At 39.0% G+C, this 17,805-nt stretch overlaps 1 protein-coding gene across 2 annotated transcripts in view; it reads right to left on the bottom strand.

Moving 5' to 3' along the window:
• Window positions 1-17,805, bottom strand: part of IMPG2 (interphotoreceptor matrix proteoglycan 2) — a 53,681-nt gene that overhangs the window by 15,927 nt on the left and 19,949 nt on the right. The window contains exons 6-12 of one of the 2 annotated variants that reach the window (XM_042868315.1): window positions 11,259-11,305; window positions 10,727-10,818; window positions 7,820-7,981; window positions 4,930-4,988; window positions 3,274-3,291; window positions 921-1,165; window positions 257-339 (exon numbers count right to left, since the gene is read on the bottom strand). In XM_042868315.1, coding sequence (XP_042724249.1) covers window positions 257-339; window positions 921-1,165; window positions 3,274-3,291; window positions 4,930-4,988; window positions 7,820-7,981; window positions 10,727-10,818; window positions 11,259-11,305 — 706 coding nt within the window. Of the gene's footprint in view, window positions 1-256; window positions 340-920; window positions 1,166-3,273; window positions 3,292-4,929; window positions 4,989-7,819; window positions 7,982-8,082; window positions 8,126-10,726; window positions 10,819-11,258; window positions 11,306-17,805 lie in introns of those variants that run through there. The other variant, XM_042868314.1, reaches the window with a different exon arrangement.

The following is a 17,805-nucleotide window of genomic DNA, read 5'->3' as shown; positions in this document are numbered from 1 at the left end:
CAAAGGAAGAAAAGAAGCCTGAAGAGCAAGTCATGGCTAGACAGCTATGTAATATAAGATGATCATGGAAAACTTGTTCAACAGAAAGTTATCAGATGAGAGATTTCACCAGAGGTTTTGCTCCTCTGTACATAAACAATAAGATAGAGAAGTTCTGAGTGCTTGTTTTAATTCCATCTTGCTTAATTAAGCTGTTTGAATGTATGAAAAGGACAGATGACAAACTAAAAAGGACACTGCTCAGAACCATACTCACATCAAACTCCACATGCTCCAGTACAGTTGGATGCTCAGTAATCCAGGATGGATCTTCTTGAGTAGGGTGCAATATTTCTTTCACTAGGAAAATATAAATACTTAGACAATAAAACCTGCAGTAACAGTGTAAAGAAATTGGTTTAGAACAATTGGTTTAGACTGAAAAACCATTTTTCATCACAGATTTGTGAGACCTGTTCAGAAAGTTGGCCATAGAGATTTTTTTTCTGGAAATATCCCCAGATCACTCACAGGAAGTACAGAAAAAAAAAATAAAGAAAAAAAAAGAGAACAGAGGGATGGAATACTCTTGATCCTCCACCAGCTATGGCAGGATCATTTTCCATATTCAGTGATAAGCCAGGTATTTCCTTTGTGCTGCTCAAGGCAAATACAAAATGACTATGCTGAAGGTCATCTTCATGCTGAAGGCAATATGCATCACATGAACTACATCTCCTTTCTGTTCGTGTTAATTGTTGAAGAATTATTGGAATTGCATTCTACAAATGGTGTCAAAGAAAAATTGGAAAAGGCAAATCTAATGGACTGAGCATAGGATATCACTCCTAATGACTTGACCAGATTAGCAAAACAAACCTTTGTATTTGTGGCTCCTTTTTGATTCATCAGAGGGCTGCTGAATCATAAACAGTACTCACCATTAATAAGCTGGAGAGAGTTAGGGTCTAATGTCAAAGAAGTGTTTTCAAGCAAGGCATTTTTCTGGAGAATTTCAGCAATATAATCTTGGAAATCGCTGATGGTGTAAACAACTGTTGGATTATCTTCTATCCCCATAAAGGAGCTGTCCTCCACCTTGTTGGAATGAAGGTTAATCAGGTCCCAAGTGGCATTGCTGATGGCTTCTCCATCAAATGTAACAGCATAGTGAACTTCCACCCCACTTTGGTTTTACAAAAAGAAAGAACACTGTTGAGAACTGCAAGGTTTTTCAAGTACAGCAAATGCAATACTTTTTTTCAAAGAACCTGTGTCAGCAGCCTTTGAAAAAAAAAATTAAATTATACTGCTTTTAAGCATTCTAGTTAAAACTAACTTAATTGGTTTCACATTTGTATCTGCCTGTATGTTTTCTACAACTGATAAATTCTGAAGGAAAAGGTTACCAGAGCGTGACATCTGGTCTGGTCCCAGCCCTGTGTTTTTATTTCTGAATGTTAGAGGGACCATCAAGAGAACAAAATATTGGCTCTCTGCCAGCATATCAGTAGACCCAGCAGCACAGCAATGGTGCGAAAGATGTTTTTAAGGTCATGATGAGAATGGCTCTGAAGTAAGAAAAGAGCCCTGATCACTGTCACTGAGTAGTGTCAATCTGCATTATAATAATGCCTTTAGCCACTCTTAGATGGTATTTAATGGCACTTTGTAATCGGAAAAGCTTTTCTAAACTCATTTATTATTGTTCTTTAACAAAGATGGGACCCTGGACAGCCTGATCTAGTGAATGGCAACCCTACCGAGGGGATTGGAAATGGGTAAGGTCTTTAAGGTCCCTTCTGACTGAAGCCATTTATGAAAGTTTCATATCTGTGAACATCTTAGCACTTTATTACTGACTCTCTTCTATTTTCTTGTTGGTGCTCTCCCAAATACACCTGGATGTCCTCTTCCACATGACAGAGTTCAGATAGATATTCAGATAGATAGATATTCAGAGATAGATAGAGTTCAGATTTACCATACACTGAGCATAAGTGCAAGAGAGCCTTAGAAAATAGAGCATACTTTGGCCATACAGAGACCGCAGCAAAAGAGTGAAGTAATCTATGAAGTGCTAGGAAAACGTGCTCCAAAGACAGGTTTCCCTCATTCCACAGAGCTGGACTGTATTGCTAAAGTAACAGCTCGGTTCAGGGATGTCTCTAAAGCTCCAGTGCCAGGCACAACAAAGACATAATCAGCAAACGCTGACTAAAACCAGGAGCCTGATGAAGTTTTGCTGCTGGAGCTGTTACTGAAATGAGCCCATTGTAGACTCACCCTGGGTACTGACTGTCAGTAGAGGAAATGAAAAAGGACTGCAGTAGTGAAAAGGCAAAGCGAAGATGGAATACAGTGTTTTAGCAAAAAAAGAACATTTAGTTTTAATGCAACTCTGCTCTTGTATTAATTGCCTGCTGCATTTAATAATTGCTAACTAATAACACCATCATCTGTCTAGAAAAGGCCATGTTTGGTATTTTGAACACAATCTTTCTGAATTGTTGCATGCATCTTATTCTGCAGAAATGCAGAGTAATAGAGGATAGCTGTTACTCACTATTGATTGTGAACAGATTTGCTCAGTACCTTTCTTCTAAAATTAAAATGTTCATTCTCTGTAGAACAGTTTGTGAAAACTGGCTATGGCTTTGCTGAGAAATACACAAAAGTAAATAATACAACCAGTAATTTAAAGGTTGTGGTTTGTTTCTCTGTCTGTGAAATTCCTCAAATAATATCAGAGGAAAATTTAGGATGCTTAACTTGCATATGTCTACCAAAAAACAATTCCATGCTGTTCTCATATTCTGCTAAGAAATGAGTGCAAGATTACTGCTAAGATGTGCAGCAACTATGGCCTTGAAGATGCTAAGTCAACTGCCTTTGTTGGATAACTATGATTTTCTTGCTAATTTTAATTTCTCTTATAATAATCATCCTATATCTAACTAACTACTGATAATTAGAAAGACCTTGAATAGTCATTAAGTAATACCATTTTCTTCCCAAGAGGTCCCTTTTGTAGTCAGCCCAATAGCTGACTTAGTTTAAAAAGGTTCTCCTCGAGCAGTTTCTGATAAGCAGCCTTTAAATAAGCAAATTATGTTTTTTTTGTAATCAAACCTGATTGGTTACTTGTAGTTTCTGGTAGAAGTCCCTCACACAGTATTTTTGCTGAATTTGTGATTTTGGTGGAGCCAAAACCGCAAATCCCCAAGACACTGTCCTCCAGCTAACATGCTTTCTCATCTGTATAATAAAAATATGTATAAAAGTGTTCTTTACCTGTCCTCCTCAGGAGAGCTGAATAGAGAAATAAAAAACAATAGCAAAACCTGTTAAATCTGTATTATTATTTCCTTAAAGTCTAACTTCACCAAATTTGCTTTTGTATTCTACAGGGCACACAAATTTGAAAATCCATACAGCAAAATGATTTAAAGTTGCACAATAAACTCCTCTGCTTTTCCTGAATTGAGATGCTTCCTATTGATCACAAGGTATCAAAGCAGAACCATTGCTCTGTAGTGCAAATAACACTGTTAAATTCCTGCCAGTAAAACAAGAAACAAGGCTCCCCAACTCTAACTAAAGGTAGTTCACAAACACGTTGCTTGTCATGCACAGCAGAGCACAGAAAGCAGCTTTGGTACCCTGCCAGAAATACCAACCTTTTATTTTTCTTCTGAAATGAAGAAAGAGCTTGCAGATGTATTAGACTGCAAACACTGAGATGGAAGACTTAACCTCCCAGGCAGAGCTAAAGCAGGGTTTTCCCATGTCATTGCCCCAGCTTGTTGTGAGTGTAGCCAGAAGTGAAAGGAAGAAAAGACAAACCTGCCTTTGGGCTCCAGTGAGGGCTGAAGACATTCTATCATTCTGTTTTCCTTGCAGATGCAGGGATAATTACTACATATCTATGAATCAATCTCATCAAGTCAGGTAATTATTGTCTCACAGCCACAACAAAGTGGAGTTCATCAATCCACAGGGAACATTCCTGCCTTGTTGCTTCAAGCATTTCATAATTTGATTGCTATGCCATCCTTTTTTGACAGTATTATTGGAACACTGTCCAACCATATCGTTCCAACCATAGAAACTTCCTCACTATAGCTGTTTTGTTATCTGGAAGTATTCTGGTTAGAATTTTTTGGCTGAAATACTTTAAGGAATACAGCTTACAGAGTTTCACATAGAAAACACAAATTAGATTGACTTACAAAAAGCCTCACTGGATTCTGAAAGTCATATCCAATCAATTACAAGTTCAGTCATAATTTGTGATCCATATATACCAAAAATCATAAATCAGATGTTTGATATATAATACACAGGATCCCCCTTTTTTTTTTTCCCCAAAGTAACCTAAAGTATAATTCTGAATCATAAATCAACTTGAGAAAACTAGTCCTTTAAAAAGTATTTATGAGACTGAAGAGAGTTAAAGCATTCACCTGCCTTTGCTTTGATCAAAGGGAGAAAGCCTTTACATACTTCAAACACCAACCTTTGTAGTCGTCTCAAGTTAACATCAATAAGTTGAAAAGTTAAACACAGTGTATTTTCTGAAAAGATTTCCATGTTCTTCCTTGTTTAATACTAGAACATGTCAACAGTATCAGATATTGATTTGAAATAAGAAAACATCTCTTTAAATTTTAGGTATGATTCTCTAATACCTTCCTCAAAATGAAGGCAAACATATCATGTGGGTTCTCTAGTGGGTGAGGAGCAGAAAAAAGACAAAGGCATTTATATACAATTCTGTACGTCTATTTTGACCTCTCCACACATACACCATTATGGAAGCACTCTTCCTTTGATTAACCCATCCTACAAATTCCCTCTTACTGATGTTCTTCCAAGTGTGGTGCTAGGGCATTGCACCATCAGACATGATGAGCCTCAACCAGAACATTCACATCAGTATCTTTTTACCTGAATTCCATGACATGGATGTTTTTGTATCCAGGCAGTCCTTCAAATACATTTTGGATCTATTTTGAAGGGAAAAAAAATATTAACACAAGTTTCCTCCATCTACTCCTTGTAGCGAAAAATCAGACAGTATTTTCAACATTTTATAAAATCCTAAAAAAGCACCTGAGATTCTATTTCTAATAGGGAAAAAAAAATTGTTAAATATGCTCTTTATAGGAGAGTTTTGGTGTCGCTGTTTTATTATTACAAAAGGGAAAGCAAAAGTATAAAGCATGCCATCTAGCATCCCCCAAGAATTGTATACAAACAGTAAAAGAGGAGAAAATTCAAACAGACCCTGCAGAGACCTGCACAACATCTGCAAAGATGGCATTCATGATCTTATTTATGCACCACAAACCCTTTTTTGCTCCCAAAAATTCCATTACCTCCTAAATCTCCTCAGATTTAAATAAATTCAGGAAAAACGCTTCAGACCTTGGCAACCAGAGCAAGGGAAGCAATGACAGCTGCTGCAGGTACAGGGATCTCAGATTCCAAAGATGCCCAAGTGCAAAACATAGTGCAACGTATGGCTCATCTCTGCTGCTCTAAACATACAGAGGGCTCAGGAGTGACTAGTGGTGCTACTCAAGAAAGAAGACCAAAAGCAGAAGAATGGTAGCATGTCCAGGCCCAATTCAATAGTTAATTGTGTTGACAAAAACAAGAAACAGAATACTACAGGTTCATGCCGGCTTTGGTATTTTTCCTCCCGAAAGATCCTTCCCAGTTGAGAATTATTTTCTACTCCTCAAATTCTTCTTCCCCTCCCTATTCTCCCTATTTTTAAACAGTCTCTGGTGAGATTTAAACAATCCAAGTGCTGCTGACTTTCTTTTCTTTTTGTTTTTTAAACAGCTTCTTCATCCAAGCACAGAGAAAACCAGGCGAGGGATCAAAGGAGCGGAACATCCATGTGCCAGGTGGACTCTGTCCCATCTGACATTTCTTCCACACACACACTCCATGGCATTGCTACTTGGCCACACAACTAGGAAAATTAAGATGTCTAGCCTAGGCTAGCAACTTGTGACAGTTGTGGTGATGCTTTCTGGCTGCAGTTGAAGAGTACATCTCTTTCCCATCTGGCCCAGGATCTGGCCCAGTAATTCCCCAGTAAAAGGAATTCAACAGAGAACCCCCACTAAATGAAACTAAGAAGGAAACAAAGCTAGAATAAAGATGATCCCACCATTTAGTACCCTGGATGCTTCGCCCAGGAGAAAGGAAAGACAAGCTCTCTGCCCCAAGAAAATGTTGGTAAGAAGATTGCCATCATTATAAATGAAAAGTAAAGTAAATAAATAAAATAATGAAAACAGCAGGGAGAAGTAACTTGGGAGACAGTAGCAGATTGTATTTTAAGTATCTTTTTGCATGTCGGTGGGCCAGTAACTTTATACGTAGTGTACAAATTAAAGCATTCAATTTAATCAAAATTAAATTAACTTGAAGTTAATGTTCAATAAATCATTCATATATGTACATAGATATATGGTTATTTGCATTTTTATATGTGTGTATATATATACACGTATATATAAAAGCACATATGTCTTTTTCTTTGAAGTTTGTGCCGAAGAGTCTAAACTACAGTTCATTTCCAGCGACTCCAGTGGGATTTAAGCATGTGCTTAAGAAGATTTCTGAAGTTTGAAGGTTTAAATATGTGTCCGTATGCACTGCTGATTATGGACATTAATGAAGAACGAGAGATTTTTCAGCAGCCTAGATTTCAAACAGCATCTCATTGCTGCTCCTACGTGGAAATAACATGAATTCTGTTGTTCATTAGTTCATCACTTACCACCTCACTTCTGCAATCAAAAATCTGGACACTGCAATCATTAAGAATTTCTAAATCCTATTTATGGCTTCAGCTTTTGTAGAGCACCCAGAACATGCCCACATGAGCAGATGCAGATGGACCTGTCTGTCTTCTGCCTGCACTTCATACTGCTGCAGCGTTGTATCAGAATTACTAGAGCTGCTTTCCAGCACTGCCCCAGCACAGGCTGATGGCTCCAAGCAGCAAACAATTCACATCCTGTCATTTGGAGAGCATGGGCAGTCTGGTTTGCCAACGCTCTCAAACTGTGTTTTTACTCCCTAGTTTCAAATCAACTATGTGATGGAAGAATTCAAACCTGAACAAGATCTGAAATAAATTCTCTACAGAGAGACTGGTCACTAGAGAGATTTAGTTAAATTCTATGATTCTATGATCTAAATATATCTTTAAAAGTTAGTTACTTAAAGAAGTAACGAAGGTGCGTCAAGAGGCAAAATAGAATCTTGTCACTTCTGTGTGACTTCAAAAGCTCTACTATTGTAACACTGACAGGAAGAGTTGCTTAAAAATTCTGAGGATGGCAAGGACAAAGTTAGAAACAGGACTTTAAAAGAATTAGAGTGCAAGTTTGTCTTTCATTTCTCAATAACAATTGGCTTAGTTTTTTTTGCTAACAAAGAGTGTGTTGGAAGAAGTGTCTCAGAAAGCTTCCTGTTTGGAGTAACAGGGGTCCAGCATGATCTCCCCAGAAGCTTACTTTTGCCTCTTTTGCTTGGAAAAATGAAAGCATGTTATTTCATAAGAAACACAGGTAAGAAAACTGAAGTCGCTGTTATGCAACTGATGTGCTACCTGTGATGTTTGACCTACAACCTCAAAAAGGCAGCGTGTCAGACAAAGCAGGGCATTCTCATAGTGAATATTTTCCAGCTTGCCTCAGGCAACAAAAGCCCTAAGCTGGTTCTGCAGAGCAATCCTAATACAGATGCTATGTGCTACTACTGCTCTGCAAGAGTCAGCAAGAAGAAAAAGAACTCGGGGAAAGTAAATCACCTGAGAAACAAATTGTTCAGAGAGTAGCTGATACTTTGCAGTGTCTGGGTCGCTCAACTCCTCGCTGTACTTCTCTCCAGCAATCACAATGCTGAACTCAATCATCTGCTCAGTTACAGGTCTCACTGGAGTCTCATCCTCCTTCTTTATCTCATTATTGATCTGGAAGGAAAGGAGAGAAGGGAGAAAGCAAAAGGTGATATAGTGCTTTTTATTTTCCCATTTGACTGTGGCTTTTTTCCCAAGAAATAAATCCCCTGTACCCGCTGCAGACCAGATTCCTACTTATCCTGGATTCACTCCACATGGAAAGCATCCCCAGATATGGCAGCACGTACATGTGGCCCTGCCAGCTGTCAGCACACTGCATTGCTCAGCCTGGGTCCAAACGTCTTTTTTTTTTTTTTGTGAGGGCCAGAAAATTCTACAGACCTGAAGGGTTCTCTGGCCCATGATGTAGCAAAAAAAAAAAGACCTCTTCATAAATGCTGTAAGGACAGGAACATATCAGGGCAATACTGGTGGGCCAAACAGATGGCATGATGAATATACTTAATGATATGGAAGCTGCAGGCCAAAGAACAGTATGCTGACTTGAGCCATCAGCACACCTTATGTCATACGGTACAAAGGAGTGCAAGAAAGTCTCAGGGACAAAGTGAAAGGTAATAAGACAACCTAATGAGTCAGAACGTTTTTAGTACTGTGTATTGCCATTACGTCTATTTTCCATTTGCACATCTTTGCTCTATGCAAAGTTGTGTCATTGACCTGAGTTACAAACAGAAGCCCAGCAGAGCCAGTCTGAAGTGCAACTGTGGATGCACCAAGGGGTCACCTGAGCCTAATCAGCAATGGGCTGATTTACCCATTTATCACAAGGCTCCTGTTTACTTTTTCACTTAGAAGACAATTTACCTTTGCCAAGTTCTACATTTTACATGCACAGTGTGTACAGATACCCTGTGCAATAATTTGGCTTCAGGAACTAACATAGCTGCTGTGGGCAGCAGTGAATTCCAGTCAAATTTTCATCTAGCTTGAATCAAGGAGCAACATGGGAAGAGCCATTTCTATTTCATTCCCCGCTATTTTACAACCAGCATACTATTTCCTGTGGTATATTGAATGTCAAGGAAAACAGATCTTGCTTCATGGTTCTATTCTAGAACAAAAGTCTGGAATTTGGGGGATTGAGGGGGAGGTTGGCTTAAATCGGCTAAAATGTATTTTGCTATTTACATGTGGCAGTTGCCTTTTCCCTATTAAAAAGTTAAAAATGAGCCAGCAAAGCTGACATTTTCAGCAAAACTGCAGCTACGTATGGTGCAGGGAATGGAACAGTTCCAGAAAGCATGGCTGCCACCAGTGAGCACTTGTATATTGTTTAGGGCCCTCCCAGATTTTTTACTTAAATTCTCTTCCCCCACCCACCCCTTCACACCTTTTTGACTAAATAACTTCGTTAAGAACCAGAACGATTGGCACACTGCTTAAAGCCAGCTATTATTTCACAAATACACACTTAGTTTGCACATGTTCTGCTGCTACATGACTGTTTGCAACTCCATGTAATCTGAATCATTTATCAGTCCCCCCAAAACAAAAGCACGCTCATGAAGATGAGCTTTGCTCACTCTTGGTCTTGTAATCTGCAATGCATTTTGGCTGCTCAGAGCAATGATGAGGTGAGAGGTAACTGTAGAGAGTGCAAACACTGTAGCAGCAGCAATCCAATTCTGATTTCTTTCTGATTTACTGAGTGGTCTTACACTCTGCTCAGGTAGTTCTGTTTCAGAAAAAAATAATGGTGTACATGGGACTAAACCACAAGTGTGTCCCATGGTATATAAATATAAAATCAGCCCCTGGACCAGAGTCAGAAGCTATCTGTCTATTTCATACTCAGTGTTTATTCCTGGAATCACAATATCAGAGCTCAGCAGACACATGTGAAAGCTCTAGAGAAAGTCTGGAATTTGGCCCAGCATTGTTTCTCAGCCATACTAGGTTACTGAATGGTGCACAGTTAAAGCCCAGTACCATAAATCAGCTTCCAATTATATGCAGCACGTGTAACTTGGTATGCTTCTCAGTAAATCCAGTGAGAGTTTCACATTTATATGAAAACAAGTGCCAGCTGATTCATATGGCTGGTTTGCAAAATTTTCTTTGGTGGTCAGGTAAGCTCAAGCACAGTGCATTTAGAATCTAGAGTTTGGGCTTAAATTTTAATCCAGAGGATCTGTTTTCTGGAAGCAAACACTTCCCCAGGACCTGTCTGGTGATCAGCACTTGTGAAAGCCAGCTTACTTCTACAGAGACATTTAATGTACTTGCTGTAGGCTTCCCTGTGTTGGGAGTCGTGTCTTAGATACCAAGGTAAGCGTGACTCTAAAACAATAAATAAAAATTCACTTTTGGCAGGAGAGGAAAAGGAATGGAGAATTAGAAGGCATCTTCAAGGCTACCCAGGCTATCTCTGCTGTCCTAAGTAACTGTACTACTTGGACATTTCAAACACTAGGACAGCAATTTAATGTGTATCATGTTCCCATAGGAATAACAACAATCCTTCTCAGAGCTTTCAAAGTCCATAAGCATCCATTAACTAGTCCTGTTTAGTCACCAGCAAAATCTTCACTTGATAGCTCATCTGTTCTCTCACACAGATGGAGAAGGCACACTGCAAAACCACTGCAAATGGAATAATACCTTCACAGAAAGTTATGTAAAAGTTTCTGAGGTTCATTCCTGGTTTTTATGAATTCTTTATTTATGCTTAAAACATCTTCATGTACTAGAAAATAGAAATGGTCACTGTGGTCTTTAGCAAAGGCAAGAGAATGCTAAACCAAATGAAAAAAAAAAAAAAAAAGAAGAAGAAGAAGAAAGAAGAATACTCACAGTAGTGTCTGCATCTTCCATCTCTTGGCTGGTACCACCTGGAGGACTCTCAATTGAGACCTCATGAGGAGGAGGAACATTGGCAGCTGCATCTGAATTTGAAAGAGCAGTATTGTTATTTTTGCTCATGTACGTGTAGATACACCCATGAGCTTAGCAATCATAAGTAGTAACACTTGATTCCTATTTCCATCATCATGAGAAAAACAACACAGGAAACACCTGAAGAGCCTCAGGAAAAGTATCAAATATGCTAATCAGAATTAAATGCTAATGTGCTATCTAAGCAGCGCAGTATTTTTAAGAACACAATGTAAGTGCAGTAAAAACTGCCCAGGACTGATCTCTCAAGTTGGATTTTTCTCAATTCATTTAGTAACAAAATAATGTCAGCACACACCCTGAACACCAGAACAGAACCAGCACCGTTTGGAGGTGGAAAAATTCACAACTTTTTCACAAATCCACAAGACATTGCTCCATTTCCAAGTAATTCAGAAACAGCTGTGACAAGATTTAGATGAAAACTGACCTCTCAATGTGGTAACATCAGCATCTGAAGCTGGAGTTGGAGTTCCACTGTTAAATAAAAACAAGACCAGAAGTTGAAGTTGGGAGTAGCGAGACAGATCAACCAGTTTTTGTTCTCTCTGTAATTCTGCTTCAGCACCAAAAAGCATGTTTGCAAAAGAAACTTCTCATGGTGGTGTTTTGCTGGTAACTTCATAACTGGAATATTGCAAAGCTTAATTTTTATCTTCTGCAACTTAGATATCAGGTCACTTGTGTAAGATATTATCTTGCAACACACAATGCATCATTTGCATCTCTGGGGTTGCAAAATTCTTTTGTTTCAACTGAAATCCACCACAAAAAAAATGCATTTGGCCCTCTAGTGTTCCCCTATATTCAGCACTTGTTCCCCTATATTCAGCACTCGTGAGGCCGCACCTGGAGTACTGTGTCCAGTTTTGGGCCCCTCACTGCAAGAAAGATATTGAGGCCCTGGAACGTGTTCAAAGAAGGGCAACAAAGCTGGTGAGGGGTCTGGAACACAGGCCATATGAGGAGAGGCTGAAGGAGCTGGGAATGTTCAGCCTGGAGAAGAGGAGGCTCAGGGGAGACCTTATTGCTCTCTATAACTTCCTGAAGGGAGGTTGTAGTGAGCTGGGGGTCGGCCTCTTCTCTCGTGTCATTAGTGATAGGACCAGGGGGAATGGTTTCAAGCTACGGCAGAGGAGATTCAGGCTGGACATGAGGAAGTATTACTTTTCAGAAAGGGTGGTCAGGCACTGGAATGGACTGCCCAGAGAGGTGGTGGAATCACCGACCCTGGGGGTGTTCAAGGAAAGACTGGATGTTGCGTTGAGGGACATGGTTTAGTAGGAGCTATTGGGAATAGGTGAACGGTTGGACTGGGTGATCTTTTAGGTCTTTTCCAACCTTAGTGATTCTATGATTCTATGATTCTATTATGAAGTAAAAGTGAAGACCACACAAAGATATCTGTAATGTCCTATAAAAACTTCCATTTTAAAAATGATCTGCAGTGCACCAAAGCATCCTAGCTGTACTGAGATAACTGCAAGAAGATGGGGCCATCTGATCATAAATTTTACTCATCTGCAGATACTCATCATTCAAAAGTACCAGCTTCCAAATTCAGTTACTACGTTTACACACACACACCAAAAAAAAAAAAAAAAAAAAACCACCAAAAAACACCCACCAACTCCCAGCTCGAGGCCAAAATATGAAGAAGAAAAGTATTTCAAATAAAAATCAGATGAAGACTGCGAAGACAGTCTGTCTGAGAAAAAAAAACAACAGCTTTAACACTGCTCTAAGAGTAAATCCAAATTCCTTGGAGCCAATTCAGTGAGCCTGAGCAATTGTCAAGTTACCAAAAGTGAGAGAGAGATTGATAGAAAAAAGTGTTTCCTGAATGAAGAGAAACTGATTCTTTAAGTTTGTCACATATTTTAATACAGAGTTACAAATTTGTAAGATTGGAAACTTAAGTGCTGCAGAGCATTTGAACACTAAAGTAAGAGCTCTAAAGATCAGTGAAGTTCATTGTTTTAAGATATTTGTCCCATTTCCAAAGGAACTCATTTTTATTGGTGGACATTTTTGTGCCATAAAGTAAATACTGAGGCAATGAGTCTTCACTGTACCATACACAAGTGCTTATTTTACTACTGAGCCATGCTTTTCTAGCCTTGCTAGGTCTGATTTTTGATTCACATACTAGATTATTGATCCTGCAGGCTTTACTCAAACAAAACTCAAACCACGGTTGATGGATATTTTGCCTTCTTCAGGATTTATAACCAGTCTCTCTATCTCTCTCCCAAAAAACAATTCCAGTACCAGCCAAACATATCCAAAGTTGCATACTGAGATGCCTGGGCACAGGCATATGATAAAATGTGACAGTTTCCATTAACTAAAATCTCAAACATTGCTTCTTCCCTTACTTCTCATAAACATTCAACACTTACCAATAAACAGACTGTAAGATTAATCTGGTGAATTTTCTATTTAGACCAATAACATTTTCACCCATCCTCTCCTGGGAGGCATAGCCTTAATCTTGTGCATAACGACTAAATGCCACACTACAGTAAGTTCAGGAAATTAATTAAGCTGCCAAAATGAAACCTACTTAACAATCATAAAATATGAACAATAAACAGAATAACCTCCAGATGAGCAAAGCAGAAAACACAGATTCAAGAATATAAACTGTAGCTTCATTTTCTTGAACAACTAAAGCCTATAAGCTCTACACAAGCTTTGAGATGCACGCAAGAATTTGTGTCTGCTTCCATCTCGTGGACACTGCTACCTGCTTTCAGCCAGCTCAGAACAAGGTAACTCTCTTCCCGCTCTTTGGCAGCCTCAGTATATATTGGAATGATTCCCAAGGGCGGAAAGACAAATCTTACTAGTGAAAGATGCCCTTGCCCTTCACCAAGAGGTCAAATAGGATGATTTTTAAGGTTCCTTCCAAACCAAAAAACTCAGTGATGTGTAGTGAAACACCTCTGCTACAGGACTTGTAATATTCTGCTGTGCTGAAGTGTTCAAACTCATATAAACACATCAGCTAAGTCTCATATCAACCCCTTTTACTCAGAAGAGGTCAGACAGAACTGTGGCTTGCTGACTAACCAGGTTCAAAGTTCAACCTGAGACCTGCAGTATTCTCTTTCACTGCCCACACATCTGTACTTCATACAAGGTCCTTAAGGCTTTTCTGGCCAAATCACCCACAGATTTCACCTACACCATACCTGCCAGCTCTCTGCAGGTGTGTGCTGTAGCTTGGGACATCTCACAAAAACCCAAATGGCTACTGAACCAATCCAACTGAGCACCTAACTTTGTGCAGTGTTAGGCCTGACTAAGGGTCAGATGCCACCCATCTGCTCTCTGACCCCCCGCCCTCTCCTCACCAAGGCCAGAGGAGACAATAAGATGAGAAAGTTGGTGATTTGAGATAAAGACAGGAAGAATGCTTACCAATTGCCATCACAAGCAAAACAGACTGAGATTAAGTTAGTTTATTGCTCATGAAAATAGATTTGTGTAGCGAGGAACAGATAAACATTAAAACACCATTGTTCCCCCCATCCCTTCCCAGGCCCAATTTCACTCCTCCTTTCCTGACTCCTCTACTTGGCTCTCCAGGGGCTGCAGGAGACTCCAGGGGACTCCTCTTTCCTCACTCTTCTACTGGCTCTCCAGGGGCTGCAGCTCCTGAGGACACATCTACCTCCTCCCATTTGAGTCCTCCATGAGCTTGAGGGAACCCCTGCCCCACATGAAGCATTAGTCCTCCTCCTTCAACTTTTTAAATACAGGTTGCTGAAGCACAGCTGGTTTTCTGATAAAATTTTACCTCACACTAGGCTGAAAATTAAAAGCCAAGGTTTAAATAAAGCCTTGTGTAGCCCTAATCAATCTAATCAAGAAAGACCAGTCAATAACTGAATTTGGTCGCATTAACAGCTATCAATTTCTTCTTAGGAGGATAAAAATGCTGCTTTAAGAAACAGTGCTGTGATCACTTTCTGCGCAACTTTGCTTCCAGATCTCTACTACAAGTTTTTGATATTCATCAGCTCATGTACCAATTTGAATGTATCAAAGTCTAATTTGTTCTGTCAAGCATTTCTTAAACATGATTGTGTCAGTGCTCATATTTAAAAGCCTTTCTCAAAGGGAAGAAAAAAAATACGTTTATGGGCTGATTTTCTTCTTTTAAAACCTTTTAAGCAAAGGTGTAACTAATGGAGTTAAATAAGCTCGCAATTTCTGAAATATTTTGTCCAAGTACAGAATTCAAGACTGAGCCTTGCATTTAGATTTTTTTTTTTTAATTCTACTTCCATTCATCTTACTGTTTATGTAGGAAGATTTTGAATTTTGAACTCTTTTATTTTTAATTAAAGCAGGACAAATCTTTCATATGTGTTATCTGACAGCAGAGAGAACAAAAGATAATACACAACTACCAAGGAACAGCCTGGAACTCTTCACATGGGGTAAAGCTGAGCAGATGCTCAATAACTTCTGAAACAAGCAAAATTGTTGCTTCAAATGGAGGCAAAAAAGGAGTTCAGGTATGTTTCTACACCACTGCAGGCAGACTTCATGTACTGTTGAAATGATCCCAGAATAGAAGACAACCTCTTTTCTTTCATTAGGCATGATTACAGTAAAGGTACAAAATTTGAGTTGATACATCATCAACCATTGCTGCTAGCACCAATGAAATATGGATCCTAAATTTGCCAATGTATTCACATCAGAGTACATAGACAGAACAGAGGAGATCCGGACATGATTCTTTATGCCTAATTTCAGTGAGTCCACAGTCAGAAAGAAACAAACGTTTCTACTTATTTCACTATATTTGACATTAATAAGTGGTTGAGAAAAAGTAAAGAATAGCACGTTGTTATATTCATCCTTCCCAACTATTCCGTACTCCTTATGTTTCCTTCAGGACGCTGTAACGCATATAGCATTTGAGAAAAGTTATGACATACAAGCAATGGCTTCCTACCACAGAATTTTTGTGCTACTTCTTTACCTTCAGTTGGTTCTCAAAATCTGTTTTTTGACCCACCAGGAACTAGACAGGACAACTGTCCTATTTTCATGTGGTATCCTCCAGTATGAAAAGAGCAAAATTCATTATGCAAAGTCACAATGGCCTAATGAATAAAGAAGTCATTAAAAGCCTGTGGCTGATGTTTCCCACACTTCCAGCCTAAGAAAAGCTCCAATGTATATTATAAAAAATCTAGATTGTTTCCCCTATATTGCTTTTCCTTTGAGGTTTTCTCTTCCATAGTACTTAGTTTAATCCCTCAACTTCTTAAAAAGCCAGGCTAGCACGGTGTTTAACCTACGTGCATGAGTGAGTCTTACTGGAACAACTTTCATCCGGCTGTTATGTAATTGCCAGTAATGCTGGATTGTGAGTTATTCTGGGCAATAAATCACAAGTGCAAGCCACCTTTCTGTAAGCTACATCAAAACTATTTTAGCATTTAACTAGCTGAAACGAGCATTTTCGAACTAGATAAATCACAGTATTGATAAATAGGTAGGAGTGTATCGAGCATATTAAATGTTCTAAATCACAGCTTCAATTCTTCAGTTGCTTATAGATTTCATCACAGTCATACTTTAATTTAGAAAGGTAATGCAGTTAAAATACCAGATATCAAGGATCTGTCTTCATCTCCAGATCAGCTCTGAATTGGGGAAATGAAACTGCAATTGTCTCACAGGGAAAAAATACTCAAAGCTCACTAAAACAAACAAAAAAGAAACAACATGACACTTTTCAGTTTCTTGTGCATGGCCTATGCTCTAGAAAAGAAAACAAACCTACTGATAATTCCTATGCTCTTACTGATGGGAAAAATAGACTGAGAAATACACCTAATGCCTGGCCTCTGAACTAAAATAATTGCTTCTGTGCAGTAACCAAAGAAAATGAGGTTCACCAGGGGATAGATGAAAGCACACTCCTGCTTCAAGACATCTTGGGGAGAACCTTGTCTTCTGGCAATAGAGGAGCCACATTTAAACATCTCCTTTAGATATCTACAGCTGGTGCTTTAGAATACTCCCTCCATCTCTTGAGACATGAGGCCAGGTCAATTCCCTGTTCCAACAGAGATATCACAGCCAAGTGGTAAAACAGCTACATTCAATTCACTGTATTGCCCCACACTAAACATGTATCTACAGGATCACTAGGTCCTGAACATGTAGGTCAGCCCCAGTGAAACCTGCTGCAGAAAAGCTCATGGGTGAGTACAGCACTGCCCAGGAAATGGCAGAACTGTACTCACATTTCTTCCTTTGCAGGAAGAACTTGATGCTGGATTTCTCATACCATCCCTTAAGGACTGGGTGATCCTGAGTTGTGTACTCTGGCTTCTTAAAGAAAATTTTAAAAAGGGTCTTCCATTTATTCTGATGTCTACTGGAAAGTCTAGCATGTTCTTGCAGGAAAGAACATTGTCTGGTGGCAATACTGAAGTATCTCCCTCATTCTTCTTGATGGAAGATGTTTGAATTTAGATGAGACATTGTCCACCTATGGCATGCCAATTGTGGCTTTGTTTTCGTGTGATCTTGGCTTAAACTTTGCATCTTAAACCTTCTAGTGTAGAGGTACCCAGAATGCTCTTAGAATGAGATACTTTTCTAATATTGTCAAACTAAATTACGTTTATTTCTTTCTGATGCTTCATTATCCAGAGCAAATCCACCTGATTTTTGTTATTTTTTCTTTGAAAATAAAAGCACAAAAAAAGTTTGGTCAATGTTACGTTTTGTATGGATTTACACTACTCAATTGACTTAGGAGCTAAGAAGAGTGCTCATGTCAGAGGAAAGTTCAGAAGGAAAGAGAAAATAAAACCAACCTCTTAGGCATCACCTTTGCCCTTAGCATTTCACTTTATTAATTTTAATATGTAATACTGTGGTTATGAAATATAGGAATACTGCATTAAGTGTTGGGAGGGTTTTTTGGTGTGCTGTTT

This window comes from Lagopus leucura, unplaced genomic scaffold (genome assembly GCF_019238085.1).
Source record: "Lagopus leucura isolate 7727_CA_CO unplaced genomic scaffold, USGS_WTPT01 Super-Scaffold_100001, whole genome shotgun sequence".
Taxonomy (NCBI): domain Eukaryota; kingdom Metazoa; phylum Chordata; class Aves; order Galliformes; family Phasianidae; genus Lagopus; species Lagopus leucura.
The sequence above is the reverse complement of the archived record's forward strand: the minus strand, read 5'-3'. Positions and strand labels throughout refer to the sequence as shown.